We start from the raw sequence: 27399 nt of genomic DNA, 5'->3' as shown, positions 1-27399 counted from the left end.
ATCTGTTTAGTGGCATTTATAATTATTGAAAAATGTCGCCACCTTTCATAATCAATTTTTAAATTAAATTATTTAATATTTGATAGTGTAATTTACGAAATGTGGAACCAAAAATATTATGATATTTTAGTAAGTCCTAGGGTGAAAGTCCCAGTTAATTCCCAAGTGAGATGTTTTGAATATTTATACCAAAATTGTTATAATATTTTAAAAAATAACGATTAAATATTACTTATAATATTAATGACGAAAATTTAATGATTTTAGTTATAAATGTAGTTTAAAAACTTCTATCACCAAATATTTGTCAATGGTGTGGCAAATGTTGCCATCATGCTGTAATGCGTTATTGTTTTTACCGTTTCTGAACAAAGACAAAAAGTGAATATTTGTTGTAATTTAAAATTAAATACAAGTTGGAATTCAAAATTCCTCACGTCAATATTTTTATTGTAATAAAAATACGAAAAATGCGAAAGATTTACGGGTTTTACGTTTAGATAACATAAAATGGGTAAATTGTATTATGTTAAAATATATGTTAATGTACTGTACTGCTTTTTAAGTTAAAAATGCTAGTAGTTTCTACTGAAGTTTATGAAGAATTATGTGTTAGATTAAATAAAATTGTGTCATGTAATTCTTTTTGATTTACCTTTAACCTAACAAGTGCTGTCATGATAAGAGACAATAAATTAAGTCTACTGAAATAAAAAATATTATGAGCACAACTTTTAGACAATGGCACAAATTTTATATTGACTTGAACTTAAATCGAACCTACAACTGTCATTGGAATACCTACAGTCTTCACACCTAATAATGTAAAGATACCTCAAATGATATTTTCAAATCTTCCTGTCTAAAGAAACAGTATATTTGTTACATTAAAATAAATTAATAAAATAAAAAAATATTTCAATATGTACAAAAAAATGAGCGGCATCTAGCTTATTAGGTTACAAATTAGATGATTATAACAAGTAGCATACATCGACCCCAGCAGATGGCGTTTACAGCAGTTTTAAGCCATAAATATCTTGAAGATATCTCAAGAAACGTGTATAAAATATTATGTATTCTCGCCAGATATTAAAGTTAAAATAACCGAGCGCTCACTTTTAAGTAGAGTAACGAACCGAAACGTTTAAGTATTACGTTACGGTACGTGAACAGATACTAGGTAGACTCGAGTAAAGAGCTAAAGAGTGCCGACCCTACTTTTCGCGTCGACGTGTGTCGATAACCCTGTGGTAGAGGCGGCGCGGCCTACCAGCGCGCTTGCGCCTCGCTCGCATCGTTCGTATCGGTAGTCTTGTAAACGCGGACTTAGCCCGGCCGCATTCCGATGTGAATACATCGACACTTTCATATTTTTACATGCAATCAAACGTATTTAAACTCTAAATAAACGACGAATCAATTATTTAATAATGTTTGAGTTGATGATAATAACATTTTGATGGTAATATAGATAAGTAAAATGTTAATTGTAAATAGCACCAGTGGTCGCCTCTATAGTGGACATTCCATTACATAGATGGCAGCACTGAAAATATTTTACATTCCTCACATTCCGATCGTAGTGGGCTCGGCTCAAATGTCAAACGCGACTATTTCGTCAACAGAGTCGTGGCGCGATAGTTGGATTTTATAAAATAATAACAAATACTAAAACAGTGTACTTGTCAAACAATGGATTCTAGTCGGTAGGAGTCAGTTTATTATTTTGCGTCGGACGTTTTATTAGCCAGTGGTTGGAACACAACGACTCATTATATACATACTGCGATACGTTTCTTATTGATTTTCGTGTTCTTCGCCGGTTTTTGTAACTTTATGAAGTTTTTGTACAACGTTTAAGGTCTAAAGGAAATAGTTTTTACGTAAATAAGTTTTGATTGTATTATATGTTGTCACTCCACGGTGAAACATAAGGACATCAACTGTTTATTGTGATACGCCGTGAGAATCAAGCTTGGTGAGTACTTTTCAACATTATACCTACTCGTTTTTATATTTTAAAATTCTAACATTTTTTTTAATTTCAAAACTAACTAAATGATACGCTATACGAATAAACTTGAAAATAACGAAAATACTTGAAGTCTTAATATTTACATTTCCTATGAATTTTAGTAGTAGTTTGTACCAAACAAATATTTGCAATGTCCAAAAGATTACCCCTGTTAGACTGCCTTCGCTACTAATCTATTGTAATAAATATCATCTATCAAACGTTACTACAGCGTAACGTAAGTTCAAGTACCTACCGGTTGGATTTGCGAACGGAGCGCGCAAAAAATTTGGCCGGTCGAGGAGCGAGGCATTCGGCGCGGCAGGGCGAGGAATCTCGCGAACATAATAGTGTGGAATGCAGCCGATACGCGGCCGCTCGGAGCGCACACACGCGCATCTGGCTCGGCCCCGGCCTCACTACACTGCGGTGATAACACGATAGCAATACGCCGCACGATTAGCCAATGTCACCGGACACAATATCTTTCCACATTGATTGATTTTGTTCACACTTTAGTCCTTTAATATAACTCAACCACAATGTAGTAGCCTAATTACTAGTTTCATATAGGTTGTTTGCTTCAGAATGTCATACACTTTATCCACAAAACTGTGTGTGTTCCTAATGTGACCATAAAGCCATAGCGTTTTAGATACAAAATTGATTAAGTTGACAGCTTCAACTTCGTACATTTATACAAATACAAACCAACAACTAACGAAAAGATCAATGATTAATTTGTCATTTTTGTTAGGTAAATTAATTTAGCACGAGTTCGAATATTTAACAGATAAACAACCAAAAATACCACAGGTAGACTCGAGTTCATCTCGAGACCTTTTACTTGAGTTTGGCACGGTAAAGAACGTACTCATGGACAATTTTTATTTCAAGACTGAATTTCGTACCAAGGGTTTAATTAAATAATTAAATTTTGCTTTTAAATTGTTTAGTTTGACATTTAAGACTGCGTTTGTTAATAAACGAATAGTATTTTAACTCTTAATATTTATTTGTTTGTTAGGCACTAACAAAGAGAACCTTCAAATGTGTGTTAAACGCAAGTAGAGATGTCGTATTCGCGCTACGTATGGCCAACGGTATTGCAACTATTTCCTCTACATTTTTGTCCTCAATTGAAACAAGAAATATTACACTATCGTAATACAGTGAATCAATTTCGCATATTACCTCGAAATTCTTTTAAAGACATCATCATGCTTCTTGTTTCCTAAATACAGACCACGAATGAGTTAGATTTAATGATATAGATTAGGCTACAATTATAAAAAAAGGCCAACTGCATGTATAAATAAATAAAATTAATGCTAACGCAAATTTGTTTCCTAAAAATTTTTTATCAAAATATTGAACGCCAATAACACATACTTAGTTACATACCTTTATAGCTATTTTAGTAATGATCAAAAATAATTAGGCAGTTTTCGAACTTTTATAAAAAGCAAAGTAATATTTCTCCTTTATATTATTAGTAGAAATAAGTATAATAAGTCGTATATTTGTATTCAATACAGTTATCGAAATTTCAAAGCGCTGCGCTATTTATAAAGATGTTTGTCGGTATTCGGGCGACCCCACAAAAGAAACATCTGCTTCGGGTTTTTTTCGACCCCTCCCTAGCCACGTGCGCTAACGCATAGCAGGGGTGGCTAGCGTAACCCCGATGCGGGTCTTCTAACGTTTATACTTCTACCATTCAATTTTAAACCTTATGTTTAAATGTTGAGGGTTTACTTTCCAATGATATTATCGTTTAACCAAAATAGAATATTATTTTTACCAGGAATGTCAAGGTTTCACTAACACGTGATGCCGCTTACGGGTTGAGAATTTTTCAGGTGAAAGAAGTGATTATATTCGGTAAAACCATACTAACGCATCGTTTATAAGGTTAGGTTTCCAGTTTAAATACCACATGATCGTATTAACATTTTGGATATTGTTATAAAACATGACATAGTGCTCTCCATACTACGATGATCGGTTTACTGACATTGTTTACTTTTATATTTTAGTAATTCTATATTCTATTTCTATATGTATTACTTGTTGCCCGCGACTCCGTCCCCGCGGTATAAGAAAAACTTAATAAGTAGCCCATATGTTCTTCCAGACTATGTTTTACATCTGTGCCAAATTTCATCGAGATCCGTTGAACCTTTCCGGAGATACCTTCAAACTAACATCCATCCATCAATCTTAATTCTAAACATTATACTAATATAAAATTTTTAAGAAGTAATATTTTTATCTCAATACTAGTTATTATGTTGAATACAGGTATTTATTTCTGGATGGTGGTTATAGTTTGTAAGCAATAGCGTGGTGGAGTGGACAGAACATCAAAAGATAAGCCTGTTATATGCGTGGATGCAAATTGAAAAATATATATAGTTGAGTTGAATTAAACAAGAGAATGTTCCTTCGCAATATTACATATAAATTGCATTGCAATTGTAATTATACGTTAACATCAGCAGTCTTTGATTTGATCGCGTGCCTAATTAATATGCCACATTCCACGCGCTTTCTAACGCAACTGACGTAATTTTTTCATACTTCCAAATGAAATATTATGTCATATGTCACGACTCTTATGACCCTAAAAGTCTGTTTATCAGCATGACAACATGTGGATTAGAACAAACACAAAACACTTATATTGGAAAGTAAATCATATGTTAAACATTTATTAATGTAAATCACTTAAATATATAAGTTTGAATGTGATAAAATAAGTATACCATAAATCTAAAATTTTCTTATGACCATTAAAATGAGTAATATTTTATACGAAACAATAAAAACAACGTAACGCAACCATGAAATAATAAAGTCGGTGTAGGTATCGGCAAACCCGGAATGATTCGTCGACCTCCGTTCCACAGACATACCTCCGTACGCCTCGAGCGAGAAAAATTCTATTGTGGTTAATGTACCGAATTCCACGTTATTTAACATCGTAGTCATACCCAATATCGCTCATTCGTTTGTCTCGTCCCTTTATAACAACGCATTTCATCTGCGTAACAGTCGATTATGTTCCTTATGTACTACAAAATGGCTAGATTTTTTGCTTCAGTGTTGGATTCTGTTAATTTTGGTAGCGATCAGACAATTTTTTTTTGTTTCTGTTAGTTTTTCGTTGCTCAATAACTTTATTTATCATGTTACGGTTCCTATCGATTTGCACAGTATAGTCTATTTGATTACACATTATTTACTACACGTGCGAAGCCAGGTCGGGTCGCTAGTGTAATGTAGAGGCGTCATACAGCTTCGCATTCCTGGAATTGTCCGGCGATTACTCTACGCGTTTAGATTCATCGCCGAGATTTATATGTATTGAATTATGTCAATCAGTCGAGGAATGTGCTTAATCGTGGCTTATTTAGATGTCGTTTGTTAATCATATTATTGTCGAGCTTCGGTTATGTTGAAATAACTATTATTCCGTTTGCATTGAATAGAAAATGCGATACGCCCTTGTTAATTACGACTTAATTTGTTTGTCTCCACATAACTCAGTGGATTATACGAGATCTTTATGATCATATTAAGTGCGCATACTTTCGTAATATTTACATTTTTTTTAAAAACTTTGTTATTGTTATTCATAAACAAGTTTTTTTTTATTCCAATCTATCAGCTAACCTTTGCTGGATGACTTCAAATGAGATCATTAAAATACCACCATCACTCAAATACCACAAAAAGGCCAAATCAGGTGGACAAATTTAATGAAATCCAATAGAGACTGTTGTGCTTCAGATGAAGATGATTTCTGTGAATGTAATACAGCGTTTAATATAAATGATAGGCGTAATAAACTAACACACTATATTCTGTATTCTTATTTGTATACATTGGCCTCAATATTATCCGCAAATACACCTTAATAACAGATATTTGGCGATCTTTATTTGGTTATAATTTATAGCAATTGATTCATTTCATAAATAATTTTAACATTAGTGACTTGTCAAAAACACATTAACATGAGTAAAGATTATCGACATTATTGAGATTTTGGCAAGAAACTTTAGCTCGTCTGCTTAGTGAAAATCATATCATTATTTTGAATACATTTACTTATTTAAAGGGTTACTTTCGCATTCATGATAAGTTAAACTGACAGTTGCCAAAATATGCTTTTTCCTTTGCGACTACTTTAGGTCCTGATTTTGTCACCAACCTTTACCTCTATATCTTAGAAAATTATACATATTTTAGGGATAAATATAAACACTACTACATTTTCATATAAAAATGTTTAGGGTAGTTTGACACCCGTTTCCTTGACACAATTCCGTTAATAAGAAATGTGCCAATTCGTAGTGTTAAATATATTTAGATCTGGAATAATCAAATCAAAAGTGTCGTAACGCAGACTGCCTGGTATTTAGTTTGTGATACTTGTGTCGGCTACGTTCCCGTAACGTTTTTCTAATTATTATAAGCTCCCATTACACTTCTACTGGACACAGATGAATCGGTTGTAAATATTGTAATCGAGTCAACTTTCTGTAAGAACAGGTCGCGTATATTTTCGAAACTGTTAGGGTAATGTTTTGGGGGTTTATTAGGTACATCATATATTATCCTATATATTTTATGGACCTTCTATGTTAACTTTGGCTATAGGAACTTCACATGGTAGATCCGTTTTGACGACTGAAGTGTGATTCCATTCGTACTCTTTCTATAAGCGTTATGGACTCAATATGTAAATGGAGGTAAAATTAGTTTTTTTTAAATTAATTATGCGATATATCTGAATAAGTCTGGCTCTAATACATTTGTATTTATTATTATTACTTCAGCTAGAAACATTGACACACAAAATAAATCGATATAATTTTTAAGATATGACGTTGCTATTGACCTTATGCATAGGTATCTTTACATATTATCAACAAATTATAAATATTACAGTAGCTGTAATACGGTTCGTAGTTAGTAAAGAATCTAAGACGTGTATTTATTTATTGCTCGTGTTTAAAATTAAAATATTACAAAAGTGTAGGAGTGGAAGAGCGTGCAAAGCGGAAGAATTGTACAGGTTATTTCTCGTTGACTACGCATTCTTTGAATTGGACATTTATTTTGTTTAGTTGAGAAATTTACATAAAGTTCGATATGTTAAATTACTTCCTGTCTTTGATATGTCGTGATTAACTATACATTTGAAGTTTAAGTAGTTCTTTTAATTGAAAGTTTTATTGTAGATACGCAAGAAAGTTTTTTAACACATAAAAATTCTGAATTGGAACTCCATTGCCAGCGTTATTGAAATCTGTTTTCTTTCAATACTTAAAAGAAAAAAAATAGCAAGGTTCTATATACTTACGCTCGTAGCTTGAACCTGTATAAGAAATTGGCAACATACCTTCGATTCCGATCCATTTTTTTCTTATCCGATGCATTTTTGCGATCTGTAGACCGCAATAGCAACAGACAACGACAGCAAACATGGTCTATGGTTTAAGATGAGAGCAATCGAATAATTTTTGTGTTCAGTTTAAAAGTAAATAAAATAATTTATGTATCATTTTCAAGGATTAAATATTGCTTTCGTGTTGTCTGTGTCGTGTCTAGTTGTTTATTACACATACATATTATGATAACCGTGAGTGCGGCATTCGGCGTACGATCGCGCCAACGCAACGGCGACATTATATACACGCGCCAAATATTTTTATGCGACCAGACGTGGATTCCTTAGCCGAATTTTGCGTAAACAGAACTATACTTAGACCCCGTCTTATAGCAGACGTGATTTCATTGTTTTATTCTTAAAGAGTAACTGAGTTTGCATTGCTAAAATTATTGTACAGAAACATGTTATGTCACTAATTCTCATTCAAAAACAGGAATAACAATTTGTTATTATACAGCTTTTTGTAAAATGAAAACTCGCGTTGGTGTGAAACAATGTTAAATGTCGATCTAGGTATCGAAGTAGATTACATGCATATGGTACAGTCAGCAGCATAAATCTTACTAATATTGTAAATGCGACAGTTTAGATGGATGGATGGATGGATGGATGTTTGTTTCAAGGTGTCTCTGGAAAGGTTCCACGGATTTTCATGAAATTTGGCAAGGATGTAGCACATAGTCTGGAAGAACACATAGTGTGCGTCCATAGTACGAGCCTAGCGCGGTTGCGGCGACGGACGCGAAGTATCATACATATGAAACGCGCCTTTGCGTCCATATTGTAGTGACTAAGGCGGAAGCCTAGTGCGACGGGACTGAGCGAGACAGCGCGCCTAAGTTTCAAACGCTTCTGTCCGCGCGTTTTGGCCCCACTACGGGCCTAGTCAGCGAGCGACCCAAAGCGCGGGTGGCGGAGGTTACAAACCAATTCAGTCTTGTCGCTCGGCGTATGCGCGTCTGTTTGTTTTGTTGGTCGTAAAATGGCGTTAGATACTGTAATGGCGAATTTTGTAGGGTATAATCTCAATTCTTCATATAAGTTAACAAATTCACCAGTTATTGCTCTTTTTTTATTTATTTCGTGCACACCATCTCTAGTGTTCAACACCTCCCATGTCAGAATCGGACTGTCTAGTAAAAATAGCAAATGCTCGTCCATAATAGTTTACAACACCTGATATAAGTCAAAACGCTACAAGAGCTCGCGCCTTACTGTGGCCACCGCACGCCCCCGCTCGCCGCGCCCGCCTAGGCTCCAGTCACCGCGCTTTCAGTGTGGACGCACACATAGGCTACTTATTAAGTTTTTTTTTTCGCGCGGACGGAGTCGCGGGCGAAAATTAATATGTATATATTAACAAAACTTTAGTTGTATCGGCCGTCGGTTTAATTTCAAAAATAATTATGCACTTATTCGGCAAGTACATGTACTTCTGGACGGAAGCATACATCTTCAACAAGCTGTCGTTACGTTGCCTAACTTAATTGGAGGGAATGAACACATATCAACACATTCACAATCCAATTCTCCTTTCCATTTCGTCCTTATTAATACTCTAACAATTAAAATTTTCTAAAATTAACTTAAATTAATCTATATTTTAATAGAAATAGGAATGTAAACAAATTAGCTGGTTACTTGGGTTCCAATACCGAAAAAAATAACAAAAACATTACCAAACTGAGAACTGTGAACTTTAAAAAACTGATATAAAAGTGAATTTCTCTTAAAAACAAAACCTCAAAAGAATCTACAAATGTAAATAGGATAATCAAAGCCGTCCAATAACGATATTTTAATACGTAGAAATTATTATAAATACGATTGTCAATTCCAGTGTTGCCATGGAGAAGATAGAATCAGCGTTGGACGTGCTATCACGCGCCGCCACCATGGTGCAGCCTTGTCCTGCCTACCCCGCCAGCGATTCTGACAGCTTTGGTATGTAATACGTTATTACTTCGTCAATATTTTCATTCTTAACTGGCTGACGCCCCCGACTTCTTTCGCGAAGAAAAAAAAACTATAGAATCCAAATCTCATCCAGAATCATTTTAGACTTAAGTGGTAAGATCCATCCAAACTTTTGCCAACTTTGACCACAATGTTACCCGATGTCAAGATGTCTTGAAAATGTATTCCCATTTCCTTTATAGAATTGATGCTTATAATTCGTTCCAATTCTTTGCTGTGCGCATTGTTTTTCTATAATGTAATAATTAAAGTACCCTTGCTTATGCCTGGCGCAATTTCATTAGTTGAATGAAATTCATCGATCGGAGTTGAGCAAGCATTGTGCGTGGAATCAGTCGAAGAGTATAATGTACGGCAAAGAATATTATATGACCCTAAGTAAATTTTTCGCACCCTGAATGCGGGCGCTAACGAACATGAAATCGCGCCTTAAAACGTCTAACGTTAAAATTGATATGGCAATAAAAATACTTTGATTACGTTATCGCAAAATACGACATAGGCGACATTAAGACACAAAAAATATGACATACTATTTCTTTGTCTTTATGTGAAACTGGCGCAACAGTATTGTCTTAAGAACCATGAGGTATGTAGTTAATTATACCATATATCATGATGTTTGAGAATTACCGACAGTTGGGAACGATAAAAAAGAACGCGGAATGTGCTACCACATATCCCAATAAGATTAATGGCGGTCTTAACGCCTACCTACCAAGCTTTGTTGTCTTTTTATATGTCCGAGATATGATACTGGTTTGTTTGTCTCTACAATAATGTTTATTTATGAAGAGGTCGCTTTTTTGTCTACGACTCTTCGTACACAAAGCAACGTAAATCGTCGATACTAATATTGTAGGTTGCGTCGCGAGAATCACGTTGTTCCGTACGTACAATGTTGAATCGTGGTCTATTCGATCAGTACAGGCATAGCGACTGCATAGATTTGTTTCGTTATCTTGAAAATCGCCGCAACTTTTCTCGCGACGACCTTTACAAACAAGTTGCGAGCGACTGGCTTTGTCGATGACAGATAAAAATATGAGCAACGCGCGCTGTGTACGAACCTCTATGACATTATATTGCGTAAGTGCGCGACTGAACTCGCCGGGTTTCCAAGATTTACGTTGCTTTGTGTATGAAGGACATTAAAGTTTATTTGATTTATTTAAATAATATAGTAAAATGTAGTATAAGAAGTTTGGAAAATTTTATTGGTAATCTGAACACCTGCAGCCTGCAGTACTAAAAAGTTGCAGGTGCGTTCCGGAGAAACGAAAACAAAAATTTAAGAAATAAAATTATACTTTTCAGATCTTTGAACTCTGTTTCGTTTTGATTCACAGTGACATTGATTTATCTGTCTTCACTATTTATGGTAAGGGTGTTTTACGCCTGCATTTGTTTGCATATTTTTGGCAACCTTTTTTATTTTCTATTAAATCAGGAATAAAAAAGTGTTTCAGTTTGGTATGTAATACCTACTATTTTATTATAATTAATTTTATAACAATATATTAATGGGAGAAAGACGATAAAATATATTCAATTTTAGAAATGCTTGGTGGGTCGCATAAATATGTTTAACGGGCCGCAAGCAGCCCTCGGGCCGCGTGTTGCTTATCCTTCTAATAGAATTTTATTCTTGTCTGTTTACTTCTATTTACCCTATTAAGGTACAATAAACCATCTTACGCATTAAACATTTTCAAAAGCCAAGAGTCATATCAATAAGTATTGTTATGATTACGTCATGGTGCAAAAAGAATACGAGCACAGACGTTATTGATCAATAATGGTAACGAATCGTCTAGGAATCCAGTTGTATAGGGAACACGTCTTGTTGCGGGATTGCGGCCTTGTGCGCCACGCCGTCGCGCATTCCACACCACAGCTGACATTATTTAATGGCTATCCGCCTTAATACGAAACCAGAACTCTAATATGTTTTAAACCGTAGACATGTTACCGATCCTGACCTAAATACATCTTGATTATGTTTTGATTTTTCGTGAATGAAACAAAGGAGCTATTGATTACTGTAAAATGATGTAGGTATATAATGTCGTATATAGCTTTTACGTTAAACATCTTTGAATGTCTCCCAACGCGTACGCATTGCAGAACTTACTAAGTTGAAGTTAGGGGGGAGAGTATTAGTACTTCACTAGTGTTATTGAGCTATTCATGCATCAGCAGCTGTTGCTGCGTGTTCCACTGGGAGATCCTTTTGTTCAAACACCGCTAACAATAGTTCTTGCATAATATACTTAGGGTCCGTAACGAACAAAATTCGTGGTCAGTAAATTTTCAACAATGCGAAACAAACACAAGTCGCAGCGGCTTAAGCGGAGCGGTCGCAAGCTTCTGCCGAGTTAAATAACAATGGATGCCATTGTTGAATCGGACTGGTTTCGCGATAAGGCCTGACGATTGTAGCTCCCCCTGGCCTCTCCGCTCCGGTCCCCTCGTCGCCGGCGTTCGGTCATCGCGACGATTGTTATACACCTCGGTGTCTTTTTTCTGTCGTTTCGACTAACCAGTTTCGATAAATTGCATTCTGGTCCCGGCCTACGTCAGGATTTCGGATCGCAACGCAATGATCACATAAATAAGCCCGTTTCTGCTGACTGACAATGGAGTTAAATCTCGACGAGAAAGCAGAGCTTTCCGACAGCAGAAACGAAAGCATAGACGAGAAACGCGTCCCGCTCGCATTTCGCCGACCCACTATCTGCTATCCGGCCGCTTCATATACTTTGCGATTTTCCGACACTACGTTCAATACTTTGACTGAAACTTCCGCATACCATTACAATGATGCGATGAGGTATACATACAACAAAAATACACAAATATAGTGCATAATGAAAAACATAATGAACTTACAAGCGTCGAGACTTCGCTGGTGCATGACGATCGAAATCAAATCTAAACATAATTAAATGTATCGATTTGTATAATTATAGAAAGGCATGCATACATTATGGGCATAATCAAAATACGATCACGCGACGCTCAGTAGTGATGTAGTCTTGCCGATTGGTTGTTTACAAACAATGGTCGGATCGCAAATAATTATGCAATGCGATGACAAAACGCGCGCCGCATCGCAACTTACTTTCGATGGTCGGCGTGCGTGCACGTGCGCGTGCCCGAGCGACGCCCGCTGTCAAACGCCGAGCAGAGAAAGCGCTCAGGAATTTGGCCCGCCCGGCCATGGCGCTGCAAACGTTACCGACGAATGCCGCTGCAATCGCCCGCGCATTACTCAATGGAAGAGCGTAATTTTTACACAGTTATTTGTCAAACGTTTTATTTTTAATAACTTCCTTAACAAATATTTTACCGGTCAGTTACATTATTTTCCTGGCTGTTACAGAAAAAAAAATTGAAACAATTTATTAGTACTCAATAAACATCAATCTTCGCATGCTCAGTACATAGCTGTTTATAAATGTAACGCCTTAACGTAGCGTCGGATGTTGCGTCTCGAAATGGAATTTTATTGTGAATTGTGCACGGATGAAATTGGCGTGCGAGTCTATATCCGGAACGCTGAGGCGGCGTGTTACGGTTTCGAAAAGAATGCCGAATGTAGGTTGTGCTGCCGACTACAGTTACGAACGCTCCGAGGAATGCAATCATCGATCGCTATTGTTGTCAAAACATTGTTTTAACTACACCAATTCTATATTAAATATTATTCATACAACATATTTAAAACTGCGACAATCCGGACCCTATACTATAACTTTTAATTTCGGCTGTTTTAGTCATCATGTACTTGAAAATTTGTCATCTTTTAGCATTTAACCTCTACTATAAATGAGATACATTAACGTTTACATATTTATGTCGCGAATAATTATAACATGTTGCATTGCTGAAGAAACCCCCGCATCAATTTAGTCATTGAGAGCAGAATTTCTAATGGCAATGAATTCCATTTGGTTGGCACTAAAGCGAGTGTGCAGGTATTCGAGGTATTCGGGCCGTCTCGCATATTGTCTCAATCATGACTAGCGATCATTTAATGTTTAAATGTATATGCAATCAGATAGAATGTCGATATGACGATAAAGAATTCTTCGCAATTACTCACTACACTTTAGTAGAATTGCATCAATTCTTATCTTTCTGGGAACGTAAATAATAGGTTTCTTATGATTTTTCTATCCTGTAGAGTTTAATATGACAGTAAATAATACTAAGTACTTATTAAACGTATAAATGTCTACTTAAAGATGTCTTAACAAGATTATCTACAACGATGTCACCAAGCTTACTATAGAAATACATTATTTTGATCTGTTTGAACTATTCAACATCAATATGTAAAATGAGTCTAATTTTATTTAGTTTAATTGTAACGCCACTTTAAGACCAGAATTGTAATGTCCATTAAACAATTGACAATTGACATTGCTCATTTTTAAGTCAAACTGGAATAAAAATCTACGAGTAGGTATATTCAACTAACAAGAATAAACATTCTGCAAAGTTTTTCTTAATTTGATATCGTTTTATTCGTTTTTCATTTTCTTCTACGAGGTATAAAGGTCTCTTAAAAGTAATACCTAAAACAAATGATTTCTTGCGAACAAAAAAAACTAAGAGAAGGGATCAAAAATAAGCGACCTTCATGGTATAGCGCCTCACCAATTTATCTGTCCTTAAAATCTAACGGTCATAGCAACTGACGCCTCTCTCACGCCACGCCATTTGGGTTATTATGTAAATATTGTAATTTTAGCTACCGTTGTATACGCTTTCAATGATCATTGCAATCATTCTTAAATATTAACGCAACTGTACGTTTTTAATAATGTGACGAAGTGGTTGTTGGGTGTAGGTGCTCAGGATTCGTAGATTTTCAAGCACCAGTTTATTCAATAAAAAAACGAGCAAGCTCCCACCTGAATTCCCCGAAATCGCGATGCGATCGCTGCCCATAGACATCCGCAGATACAGACCTACCTACCTTTTTACCATCGATGGAGGAGGTGACGTACGGAAAAATTATATTTATTTATTTATTTATTTGAAAATTTTGCCTTTTCCAGGCGTCGTTACATATAATTTTTTAACATTTTTGTTCTTCTATGTGTCCCCTGTTCCATCAAATCCACTTCTCCTTCCCATCCTTTCCTTATAAGAAAAGTGTAGGAAGGGACATCAGACGATGAGGGGATCATCAGACGTTACGCGGAATTAATTCCTCTTGACGCCTGTCTTATGTGTGGTCGTGGTATTTCACCGGGTGAGCCGGCCCATTCGTGCAATTGACGTTGATTTTGGCGTGTATTGTTAAAAACGATTACAATTTACGTCAGTTACTTCGACCCATAATCGTTTTAAAAACTTTGATGAACTTCCATCAACCAATTATTAGAACAGAAAAAAAAACATTAAATTAATTAAAAAATCCTTTACGTTTGTTGTCTGCCATCTTTATATCATAGGAAAGGAATGTTAACTACATCCAAAGGTTTCAAATATTCAGCTGACCTCTGCGTGACGCTATAACATAGGAATCGGTGGTTCGTGCGCACTATTAAATAATCAACCCGACTTGCGCTTGCGAAATAACCAAATTCCTTTTGCATGCATCGAATTGCACATTGTCAATTTAATGCCATTTCAATTAAGAATTAAAATTCCTTAATAATTTACAACATTCTTCTCTGCCGACCACATTCCTTGCTGGCTTGAAAGATTACATAAAATCTTTTCCAATTATAGTATCATTAGAGCAAAGGTGAAAATAATGTTATTTGTACAAACACTAATAGTTTCTTTGAATCAAGGTAAAGGTATATTAGAAAAAAAGCGAAATTCAATGCGGTTTTCGAGGTAAACCGCCCAAACATTCCGCTATCGTGACCTTAACGTTCCTAATTCAAGTTGTTCTTAATAATATTTAACAACATATTTCGTTCTTTGTCATTTAATTTGTTATTTTTAAGTTTGTAATTATCGCAGTTCGCAGGAACCGCATATTTCTAGAGAAATTATTTTATATTACAAGGATTCTGTCGTTTGTATACTATATATTTATATTGATTTTGTAAAAACAACAACGATATCCAAATAAAACATAAATTTCTTCGTTGCTATCTTTGGCTACATTTAAACTTAAAGCTTAAATCGGAATAGGATCGTTTATTTATTAATAATCCGAACATTTTAGCGAACAGTTAGTAATTCGTTTATCTTATCAGGAGAAAGTCAACCGAGAATTAATGTTGCTCCTTTCATTGCGTTCAGATGAAGTATTCACATTGTTTGAGATAATATTTACGATAAGGGCTATTTAAATATAGAAGACTTTGATATTCACATTTATTTTATATGGTTTTTTTATTTTATTAAATATGGTTTTCTAAGTAATTTTTTTCGTTATATTAATTTGACTATTTATGTGTATTTTTGTTACAAATTTATCGCGAGATTGTTCGCTCTTATTAGACAGACTCCTGTACGCATAACTCTTCTGTGGACACTTTAAAGTTTACACAATGTTTGTCAAAAATATCAGTTTTAATAAGAAATATATAATTAGTAAGTTGACCTTCCTGCGATCTCTAACTAAAATATCTTTGGCATAACTCGAGTGACGTTATGATATGAGATATCTTCAATATAAGTTAGGGTTGCATGTCGAGGTGTTGCAACGGTGTCAGGGTTGCCGCGTACGACCGAACTACATGGTGCTTTATGATGCAACTATGAAGGTTGCTAATGCATCTTTTTTTCTAACCTATTATCATCTTCAAACAAAATATATGTTAAAAACTTTGATTTCTTTTTTATTACATCATAAAATCCATATTCTAGCTCTAACGTTTTCAAAAAATAACAAAAGAATTGAGTGATGTATAAATAAAAAAACAACAGAAGATCAAGTTTGTTTTTTAAGGTAAATTCTAAAAAAAGATAAAAAAACTAACTTGCAATCATAATAATGACGTACCATGTCGACGCATCTGTCAGACGAAGACAAAGGCATTTCTGACACCTGTGCAAGTGTCAAAGACCTACAGAGCCGAATCAGCAAATCTGGTACGAGGCAAATATCTTTTTACTTGCAAATTATTCTTGTATTACCGATTTATTAACTAGTATGCGGATCTCTTGTATTTTCGAGAATACTACCTATACATTGAAATTGAACTTTTTTTAATTAAAGGTTTTTATTTTAAACATTGCGAACTTACAGATCACGTTGTAAAACTTTTTAACTTTTAGTATTTAATAAAAAAAATATATGTAGCTAACTCACAATAACTTTACGAAAAATAATTGCTATTTTTTTAAACTATTAAATTATTTATCTGGTTTAAAGGCGTTTATTATTTACCAAATTTTAATTTTTTTATAATAGTATGATGCAAACGAGGAGTACAAACACCAAGTACAACTATATAGTATCAGGTTTATGAGAAGAAAAATCTCCATAGAAATACAGGCAATAAGGGGGGAGCTATAATGTAATTAATGTTAATGTAATCCATTGTCTAGACCGCTTTATCCTAGTACGTCTGGCAGGAGGCGGCAACACAATGTTTACAAGGCCTAAGACGTCGCCTATTGTATACGCTTGTTATTTTTTACCATTGTAAACAACCAAACTAGATTCATTATTCACTGTGTCATTGGAATGTTTTTAGACTAGATAATAAAATAAAATTCAAATAAAAAGTAATTAAATACAATATTTTAGATGATAAAGTAAACCGAAATATTAGGGCAAAGAATAAGTAAGGAAGGATGACCAAAAGTTATTAGCTATACTGGTCTTGTAACAGTCTTAATATCAGATGCGTAAAAACATATTATTAGTTTTTTTTTTATAAGTGATATGGTAGTGGGATCTCACGATAATGTATATGTATGACGTTGTAATATTGAGGTTATCTTGTACCTACATGCCAGTGTCAATACGAGTCTTGAATAAATATGATTTTATAAGTAGAGGTCACGCCGATAGACGGACAAAATCGATAGAGATAATTGTTCCCGTTGGCTCCCACTGTCGAACACATGTGTGTAACAACATATTCATATGACATTCTCTCTTGAAAAACAGAGATAACTCTTTTATTTTTTTGCTCTTTGAGGTCTCGGAGGAGATATTCTCAATTTTATTTTATAGTCCATAAAATTACGTACAAGTTATTTTACTAAATTAGAATTATGGGAGCAAATTGTATTTAATAGTCTCACGCAAAACTAGTAAATAGGTTTATATTTTGAGAACGATCCGTTGCGACGAGAAAGTAATATAAAATTTAATTTCATATTATTAGAGATTGACATATATTAACGCTTCTCAATTTAAAATAATTAGCAGCTCCAAAAAAAAAACAATCATCAACCAGCAACAAAAAATAATCATTAACAGAGACCAAGAACAGACCGACATATATGACCCATTACTATAAAGGCCACGGGTTAGCAGATTAAGATCGGTAAAAGGATCGTATGACGAGGAATAACCTTTTACGTCGAATATGTATTAAGTTGGCAACTTTTTAACTATACAGGATGAGCTTGATAACTATACACAACGGAAGGCCACAAGTTTATAATCTCAAAATCATTATGGAACATCATGTATACTGTAAAAAGCTTTAGCCTTGTTCACACAAGGGCAGTGTAACAGAGTAGAAAACAATGCAGTACTGCTATTTTTGAATGCACACTTATAGTCTAATGTTCTACCTTGGCCAGTGTATTAAAACAATAGTAGTACTGCCCTGTCCACAGCACTGCCTCGCCCTTCTACCTTTGTGTGAAAAAGTAATTCCTCTCTTTAAGTTCATGGCGCAGTTGAGTGCAACGATACGCGTCCGTCATGCTCTGACAGATCGCGTAAAAACTATAATGAAATTAAATTAATTGAAATTACCAATTTTCTTGCCGATCTTAATAAACGTATTTCATTCACAAGTAATCAAACAATGGCTGCCTCTGACTATCTCCCTGCGCCCAAAATACCTGTGCGTTTTATTGAAGAAGAATGAACTTACTATTGACATAGACAAGACTTGATTCATTGTGAGATAGTTAAATCTACGTTACACCTTGTTATTTTTTATCTGGTTTATCTCTAAAAGGACAAGAACAAGGTAGGTATGTAGGTAGGTAGAAAACGATTATTGATTTTTATTGTAAAGCTAGAATAGAAGTAGGTCGCTATGTAAAATAATCCATTATTTAAAAGTACTTTTCTTTAAAACATAACGCTTTTTTTAAATAATCATTTTAAATAGTCGATATGGCATTTGTAGTTTTACATCGATTCTCTTGCAATCCGATCCCCTCGTAAACTTTTTTAATTATTGGTATAGTCTAGGAGGCGCAGGTGGCCCACATGTGGGCCTTCAAGCGACGTACCCGAAGTTGTAGGTATATTGTATTTGTAACTTACGAGGGTAAATTATAATTTATAACCGTTCATTTATTTTGGCTGTTGTAATTTTATAAGAATGTAATTGTAAATTGCAGTATAAACTTTTCTTAATTCTTAATTTAAACTTTAGTAATAATTCACGTAGAACACTTTATTTCTTTATTAAAATCTTTAAAAATAAAAAAATAAATCCCTGCTGGTTGGAAACACAAAGGAGATATTTAAAAAATTCAAAGGATCCAAGGTCGGTTAGCTCCATCTATTGCTCGCTATGGGAAACAATTCATCTAGAAATCGCAGGCATGTAGAGGGCGCCGTGCATGGTTTATTGTACCATTAGAATTCATAGATGACGTTAATGTAATTTATTTTTTAAACCTTAATTTTAACGAGTGTGAAATAGGTCTAGTATAATGTCTAGTTACATTCACTCTTTTACCACTCGTCTACCAAATCACTTTTTTAAGTAATGATAGTAGGGGTATTTCAGATACCCTAAACATTTTCGTAGTTTTTAATAAACGAAATATTTTTGATAGCCCTCAATACTCTGATACTGTAGATACTCGATACCAGGGGTCGCGAACTTTTACATAAAAAAGTGCTATTTTTCTAAAGAAATGTTTAATGTAGTCATAGACGTGCTATCAAATAATTTTTGTCATTAGTGACGTACTCAAAATAATTACCATTGGTTCGCCATCCCTGCACTAAAGAATATAAACTGCTATTCATGTATATTTGAACTATATGGATTAAAAATTCGAAATATAAAAATACCACGAAGAAGAAAAAATATTTGATATCGAATATTAATTTTGGTTTAAACATACGTTAGTTTGTGTTGTGGTCGTTTTGCTAGTGTTGCGGGCAGGTGTTCGCGGAATGCGGAATGCTACTCGCCGCTCGACGTTCGCTTCCCGCACTTTCGCTGCAAACATCCGCCGGTCCGCATCGGCCGCACCGCTATTATGTAAACTGGATGCCCTCTATTCGAATCCACGTTTAGTGTTAGTAACTAGTTAAATATTCCTTAATATTTTACATTACATTTAAGATAAAGCTTCAAACGATTGAAACAGATTTGATTCCTTAAACAAGACAAATAAATATTTCAAAAATATTTTGTTCATATACTGATGGTCGAAAACTTTTAGAATTACTTGTCCGTGAGTAAGTCATTGTGTAATGCAACGACGATGTTGCTATGGTTTAAGGCATTCCTGGACGGTATTTGCGGAGGATGAACCTTTGTACCGATCTTTGCGTGTTGCAACTTTTCCTTTGACTTTGATGACCGTCGCCATCAAAAAACAAACAAAATCAATAACACCTACATTCTGCAAACTATTCACGAAGAACAGTTTAGTTTTAAAAACGTAACCGATTCTATAGCCTAATTTAAACAAATAAAAAACAAATAACTTCTGATGAAAAGAAGTTCGTGTTGTTAATTCGATTCCAAAGGTTGCGTGTGCTCAGTTCGATACATTAATATTATCTGAAGCTTCTGCCGTGAGCCCGCGGCCACGGACAGCTACTGCTACTGCGAATGCCGATTACAATATAATGAATACGATTAATCAAAATTGTAGTATAATCGAATTTAAATTTCGATTATAATACTGGCCAGCTATAATCTCGATCGCTGAAGGGCTTAATACAAAATTATTTGATCATTTCCGCACGGATGTTCACATCCGGGATCACGTTAGGATTTAAATAAATTATTTTTACGGAAACACGATTTTAAATGTGAAACAGTTGTATTTAGAGCACTAAGAAATAATCTATGAATGAGTGTGTACGCATAAATAAGCAAATGTAAGGAAAAAACAAGTTATAAAACACATTTTCATGTTAGCCTGATATTTATGCGTCAAATTTTCGCTAATCCTCCGGTACTTCGATCTACCTTTAATTCTCTCAGCTACAATTTATCTTTTCGCTAAAGTTGTGCTATCTTACTGGTCCGATCGACAACTCAAAAACTCGGCAATTAAGATATTTAGATTTTAACATCAAATAGTAACTACAAAAATTATTTCATTTTTTTCTTTTTTAAATACTCCTATACTGAATAAGGTATAGAAAGTTTATAGGACTGCAGGGCATATTGTAAGGTCGATATGCGTGCGGGTAAATATCTCTCAGAGCGAGTGTGCGTTTGCTCCCCCGCGGCGACTCTACCGAATTACACACTTCCTTTCTCACCACTTCACCATACCAGATGTAAATACAGTAGTACCTACGACTGAACTCAATACTCGATATCGTTTCTAGTTCCCAATCAAAAACGTGATCTATCTTCTTTGTCTAAGCAATCGATCCATTCTTGTACTACCTTTCATTGAAATTAAAATGGTTAGTTTCATTTCTATCATCAATAATTAAGGATTGATTATTAAGTTGGCCTTTTTTGCCAAACAGAATAATGGTTTCAGTAAATCTGATTCGGGAATGGAGACCCACGGTTATTTCAGCAACATTTCGTTAAAATGCAAATCTCAAAGCTACTTCTTGCATTTAATATTTAATCCAGACTTAATTAAACTTGAGGCGCCAATGCTTGGATCTACCTGTCGGCGAGCCTTTACCTTCCTTCTATTATACAACTTAAAAAAACACTTAATGTCTATACGTAGCGGAGCGCGGTAACTTCTCACAGTTCTACTGCCCTCCCCGCCCGCAGCCCCCTCGTAACTCCCAACCCAAATAAAACACAACCTTTCAAGGATACAACCACCGTAATTTAAAACACTAATCATTAACGAGATTCGCAAAAGAAATTAAACTTTAATCCAAACTGATACGATACATTTTGCAGCACCATCGTTCAAAACATGCAATTTAAATTGAAACAAAGTAATTAGAACTCTAATGTCTATAGAATAAAGATGAATTCGTGTAAATAAAAAGAGGAGGTTGCATCGGTGAAGAAAGGGAGAAGAGCGAAGAGGGTTCATTAATCCCCGCGCCCTGCGCTCACGCACTTTCATGAATGGACCGAACAGGTTGTTGTATCCAGAATACAGGATGTTACATAAAACCTTAGCAGGTTTTTAAATTAGATTTTTCCATATTGTATTCGAAGAATTCAATGTGGAATTAAATCTCTGCTAAAAATTGATCAGCGAAATGCACTTTCGTCATTCACATACGTCTTCCAAAACATCGTGTAAGTCCTGAACCCTAAATCGTGGACGACGTCATATAATTTGAAATTACCCCTAACTTTTCTAGATTCGTATCAATGTTTTGGATGGTTATTTTTTAGAAAACAAAAGGAAAACAGTAAGGTTCGATGATCTTTACGTCTCTTAACAATCATAATACTGAATGAATAAAATGAGGTGTGAACGGTCGACATAAAATTTGAATGATTGTGCCATCAGTCGCTGCGTGCCGAGCCGGGGTCGCAGTTCGCGCTCTTGTTACAATTTATCAGCACATTTCCAAGTATTTGTCGCAACGATTTGCATTTTAGTTCGAGCTCGAACGATTCAAGCTCCCATTTATATATCTTTTACTATTGAATACTTTTTACTTTTCTGTTCAATGTATAATAATAATGATTATTAAATAGATTGATTTAAAAATATAGGTCGAAAAATTAAAATCTGAATTAGGTTTCACCGACAGCCTACTTTTTCTCTGTAACGATCTTGTAATACACTCTCTGTAATACACGATTTTGTTTAGTTTAGTGTTTATAATTTGTATAGATCCTGTAGCAGCCTGTATAGCGCTGCGGCGAAGGAAGCGCCGCAACGTCCGGCCGCGTGGATGTAGCGTGATGCTCTTTTTCCTTTTCGGTTTATTTTTTGTTCATCTCATTTATTTATTCCAATGTAATCTCTTCCAGTTCGTTTTTTTATTCAGTCGGCCTTCAGTGTTACCTGTGTCAGGACGCCAATGGGTAGTCCATTGTCGTTTGCTAAAATAATATCACTAACTTTCTTCCTTTAAAAAGTTAACTTAAAATTTCGCGCGTTTTTAAAGTGCTCGTTTGAAAATGGAATGATCTAAATTATCGGTGATCAGTGTGTGTCTTTGATCTTGTTTTGGGATGATGGAACTACCAGATTACGTGTTGTTTCTGACTCGCACTTCCCTTAGCCGTGCCCAAAGCTGGGCAATGGATCCTCCACAGTCGCCCAAGTTTAATGTGCCTATATGGCAGCCTTGGGTACCGTCGCCTCAAAAAGGTATCATAAGTGTTTATATTTTTTTTATAGGAAATTAAGGTTAACCAGCAAGTGGCCTCTTGAATTAACGGCCACTTAGAGTAACCTTTACTCATAGTCATCTGCATTTGCATATACGTTGCCTACGTTTAATCTACAGAGGACGAACAAAAAGATCCTCTGACAAATCAACCTTTCCTTCCTATTCTTTCCTTATAAGAAAAGGATTCCCAACCTTTTCTTAGGGGGACCTCGGGGCACCTAAATTTAGCCTTCGGTTCGCACACTCATCTGACACAAAAAGCATACTATCTTCTGCTTCACGCCTGTCTTCTTTGTGGTCGTGGTATTTCACAGGTCGATCGGGCCATAGTTATACTATGAGCAATAAATTAAAGCTTTCCATAACATCAGTCAGGTTTCACTAATTTTAAAACATTACGTTGTTTTTGTGTTTTTATTTTGTTATAATTATTTAATTTATTCAAACAGTTTTAGTAAGTAGGAAAAAATAATAATAATAAACTGGCGCGTAAACAATACTGACCGTTGTTAGGAAGAATTTAAAAAAAGTAATGAATAATTTTACACCAGCTATTCGTAATTAAAAGCCAAAAGAATAAAGAGGCCTTTATCATTAACAATATTTATTTTTCATAGTTTACCATATCCATATCAATTTGTAAGAAACTTTTCGCTCACATGAAGCGTTTCTATATTTTCTTTACAATATTCTATTGTAAAGATCTTGAGTAATTTTCCTGCTTTAGTTTTTTCAAAATAGCAATGAACAAAAGATTGACATGTATCCTTGATCCAATAATTTGTTTCCTTCTTTAAAGCTCGTATATTAATCAAGTAAAATGAAATAATTTTAAACGAATTAGTTTTAGTTTCCAAAATTATTATGGTCAAGAATGGCAGAATTAGCGATAGCATGGTTGTCACAAGTGGAAAATTTAATAATTGATTTGCTTTTTCCAGAAACTCCAAGCACAGCGTCCAGCGGAGAGTCTGAGGGCGACCGCACTCTGTCGCCGGAGACCCCGCGCGCGCAGTCAAAGGAGCTTACTGGCAAATGGAGGAGGGAACGTCGGTCGACCCGCCTGCCTGATTATAGACCAAAGTAAGTTTACTTTTTATTGTTTTGTATATCTGAAAATGTATCTTAAAAAGTAACACCGAACAAGTTCAACCCGGACATGAATAAACGTTTAAGGTCGTAACCCCGATGACAAAAGGGGTACGTTACTTTTTAACATGATTCCAGTGTGATTCTTTCGTTATTTCTACATTCTTAACTTATGTTTGTGATGTGTTTTTGTTGATGTTCTTGTCATAGTCAAATAAACTTTAAAGTACACTTTACATTATTGCGTTTGTTCTTCCAATACTTTGCTCTAAATCATTCCATAAAATTTAATGTCGTCATCAAAACATTTAAAATTAGAATATTTTAGTGATCATCTCATATGTTGCTATATTCTTTTCTATAAGACAGAAACATAGTTTCGTTCCTTTTTATTCAAGTTTATTTTTATTAAAAGCATTTACAAGCCTTTTAACTTATCAATGGCATATAATTTTCCAGGGAGAACTGCAAGATGGCGTTGCGTTCGCAGTCGTTTAATGAGCGACGCGCCGCGCCCGCCGTGGCCCGCGCACAGCCACATAGCGACGGCGAACTCTCTGATGAAATCGAGGACTCATCCGCCATTAATGGGAAAGGTAAGGACGTTAACATTTACTATTATATATTTTATATTTATTTTTACTTAAAGGAGCATATATTGCCTTCAACAATTGCAACTTGCAAGAATTGTAGTTATGTTACCAACATTTTATAGAAAAAAAAAGTTTGCAGAGAAGCATTAGGTTATCGACATTCAAACACACTCGACTCGACACTCGCTGCATTAAATCAGTTTTCTTTACAGGTTATTGTTTAATCATGTACACTTTTTCTTTGTTCATAATGCTTAAGCATTATATATGCTTTAAATTAAGATTTGTGTATTCTAGTTAGTAATAAATGAATAATATAATCGTGTAACTTTTCCAGCTCCGCCGCAGTATCCGGGCAAGCACGAGGCGCCTATCGACATGCGGCTGCGATCTCGTCCCGCGCCGCCGCCCTACGCACGACCTACTGTCATCAAGACCAACGACACACCGCCCGGTAAGTGCCCCACACTAACCAAACTATTTGTCACACTCAGAGACGGTTAATGATCTCCTAAAATCTTCTTAAAGGTTTCTTAAGCACCACTTAATGACTTAGTGCGGCAGTTACAAAACAATTTTGTTTATACTTCTGACAAACAAGCCATTCGGATTTATAATAAATATTAGAAAAATATAGTCTAAATTCTAACAATAGTGTAACTTTAATTTTAATTAATTTAATTCCAGGTTCGATGTCGATGTGCGATCCCGTCATAGACGAGCACTTCAGGCGTTCTCTCGGCGACGACTACATGAATCTATTCAAGAAGAACACCGAACAAGTTCAACCCGGACCCAAACCTAACACCAAGGACAGAGCGAGCAGTCCCATACAATTCAAACCTGAAGAACCTAAATCCACTAAAATCATCGCAATGGAAGTTGATGATGCAAGTATGTCTGTCGATGATCATTTTGCGAAAGCATTAGGTGATACATGGCGTCAGATACAGACATCAAGGCAAAAGGAAGATAAACCCCAGTCGAGTAAAGTCGTCGACGATCATTTCAGCAAAGCTCTAGGAGATACGTGGAAGAAAATACAGACATCGAAGCATCTAGAAGAAAAACCTAAAGACCAGAATAAGATCATCTCTAGGAGTGGTGTTGTTATATAATAAACTGGGTCTCATAGAAGTGGCCCAATCTTGTCTTTTTCCGCGATCAAGTTTGTCTTGTTTGAGGAATGAGTATTTATCGTTGGTCTTTAAATCCATGACAATTCTGTTACCTAACGGTTTTGGGATATTTTAGTGAGGGTTTCCGATTCATAAATTAGTCTTATTTTCTTGTCTCAACAACATTCATAGGATTTATTTTTATTATTATTTTGAGTCGAGTATGAAAATAAAATATTATTTGCTACAATTTAAATGTACATATTATCTAGACATGTTAATAAAATCTATATGTCTATATGTAATATTGAAAAAAAATCATATTTCGTTCAAATGTACTTGCATTGCAGATAATGGAAAACCATTTTTTTTTAATTTCTTCTGTCTGTGCGTTTATCCGTCCGACCCCACCATGGGGCTCGGAGCCTACCCTAAGTTAGGAGTGACTAGGCCAAAGTCAACCACGCCGGCCCAATGTGGGTTGGTTGACTTCACACATATCATTGAATTTCTTCTCAGATATGTGCAGCATCACTATGTTTTCTTTCACCTTAAGAACATCGGATAAATGTACATATGTAAATCGAAAAATACATTGGTAAATGCCGGGATTCAAACCCAGGACCTGCAGATTGCAAGTCAAGTGCTTAAACCCTGAGCCACCGACGCTCATTTCCAGATCGGCTGGATTTCATTTCACAGGTTACTTTTTTTTGTAATATATTGTGTTATAATTAAATTCAAAGATAATAATTTGTAAATAAACTTTAAATTCATTGTATCGGGAATCCCGCGATTTAAAATTATTGTTTTTTTTATAAATAATGATAAAATTTGATGTAGTCAATTATTAGTCACCAGTTTACACGATAAGTTATTACCTCAATTTTATGCGCTTTTGCACAATTCACTATTATTTAGGTTAAATTTATATTAAGTATTTGTAAATAATAGCCGGTATGTTTAAATGTATGGGTTATTTAAGCCACTTTCTAGAATTAGAATTACATTCAAAGATATAAATACATAGATAAATAAAGTTGTATAAATACTTTTGTGTTAAGGAAATTTTATAAAAAGAACAAAAGAATTTTCTTTTTTTTATCTTTTATTCTATTCCATTTTTTGTTTTCGATATTTTTTTTTATTTAACAGTGGAATTTGCCTTTTAAAAATATTTAACTTAATAAAAATATTATGAAATGCTTGAATAATTTTTTTTTGTCAGTAATTTTATAAAAACAAAAACGATGCTCCATTTTTATTGTAAAAAAAAAATAATTTAATTTTTGTTTTACAGTTCTTTTTATTTAAAAAATGTGATCAAAATTAAATACGATTTTTTAAGTTAGTGTTTTATTTAATTTAGTTAAATTATTTTGCTAAATAACGACTTGTCTATGTATTTAAATCTGCGTCATGTCCAGTTTAAATTAATCCAGTCCAAAGTACGAATCAAGCGCTGCATTACAACTGGATAGATGTAAAAA

At 34.7% G+C, this 27399-nt stretch overlaps 1 protein-coding gene across 1 annotated transcript; it reads left to right on the top strand.

Annotated features, from left to right (window-relative positions):
- Nucleotides 1–1596: 1596 nt before the first annotated feature.
- LOC106714962 (transcription cofactor vestigial-like protein 4) lies at nucleotides 1597–26096 on the top strand. Its single transcript, XM_014508112.2, has 6 exons — nucleotides 1597–1981; nucleotides 9322–9425; nucleotides 24051–24192; nucleotides 24658–24794; nucleotides 25129–25245; nucleotides 25479–26096. Exons 2-6 carry the CDS (start codon nucleotides 9329–9331, stop codon nucleotides 25907–25909), a joined length of 924 nt encoding a protein of 307 aa, XP_014363598.2. The 5' UTR covers nucleotides 1597–1981; nucleotides 9322–9328; the 3' UTR covers nucleotides 25910–26096.
- The last annotated feature ends 1303 nt before the right edge of the window (nucleotides 26097–27399 follow it).

This window comes from Papilio machaon, chromosome 6 (assembly GCF_912999745.1).
Source record: "Papilio machaon chromosome 6, ilPapMach1.1, whole genome shotgun sequence".
In the NCBI taxonomy this organism is placed as follows: Eukaryota; Metazoa; Arthropoda; class Insecta; order Lepidoptera; family Papilionidae; genus Papilio; species Papilio machaon.
Note: the sequence above shows the minus strand (reverse complement) of the source record. Positions and strands in the feature narration are given on the sequence as shown.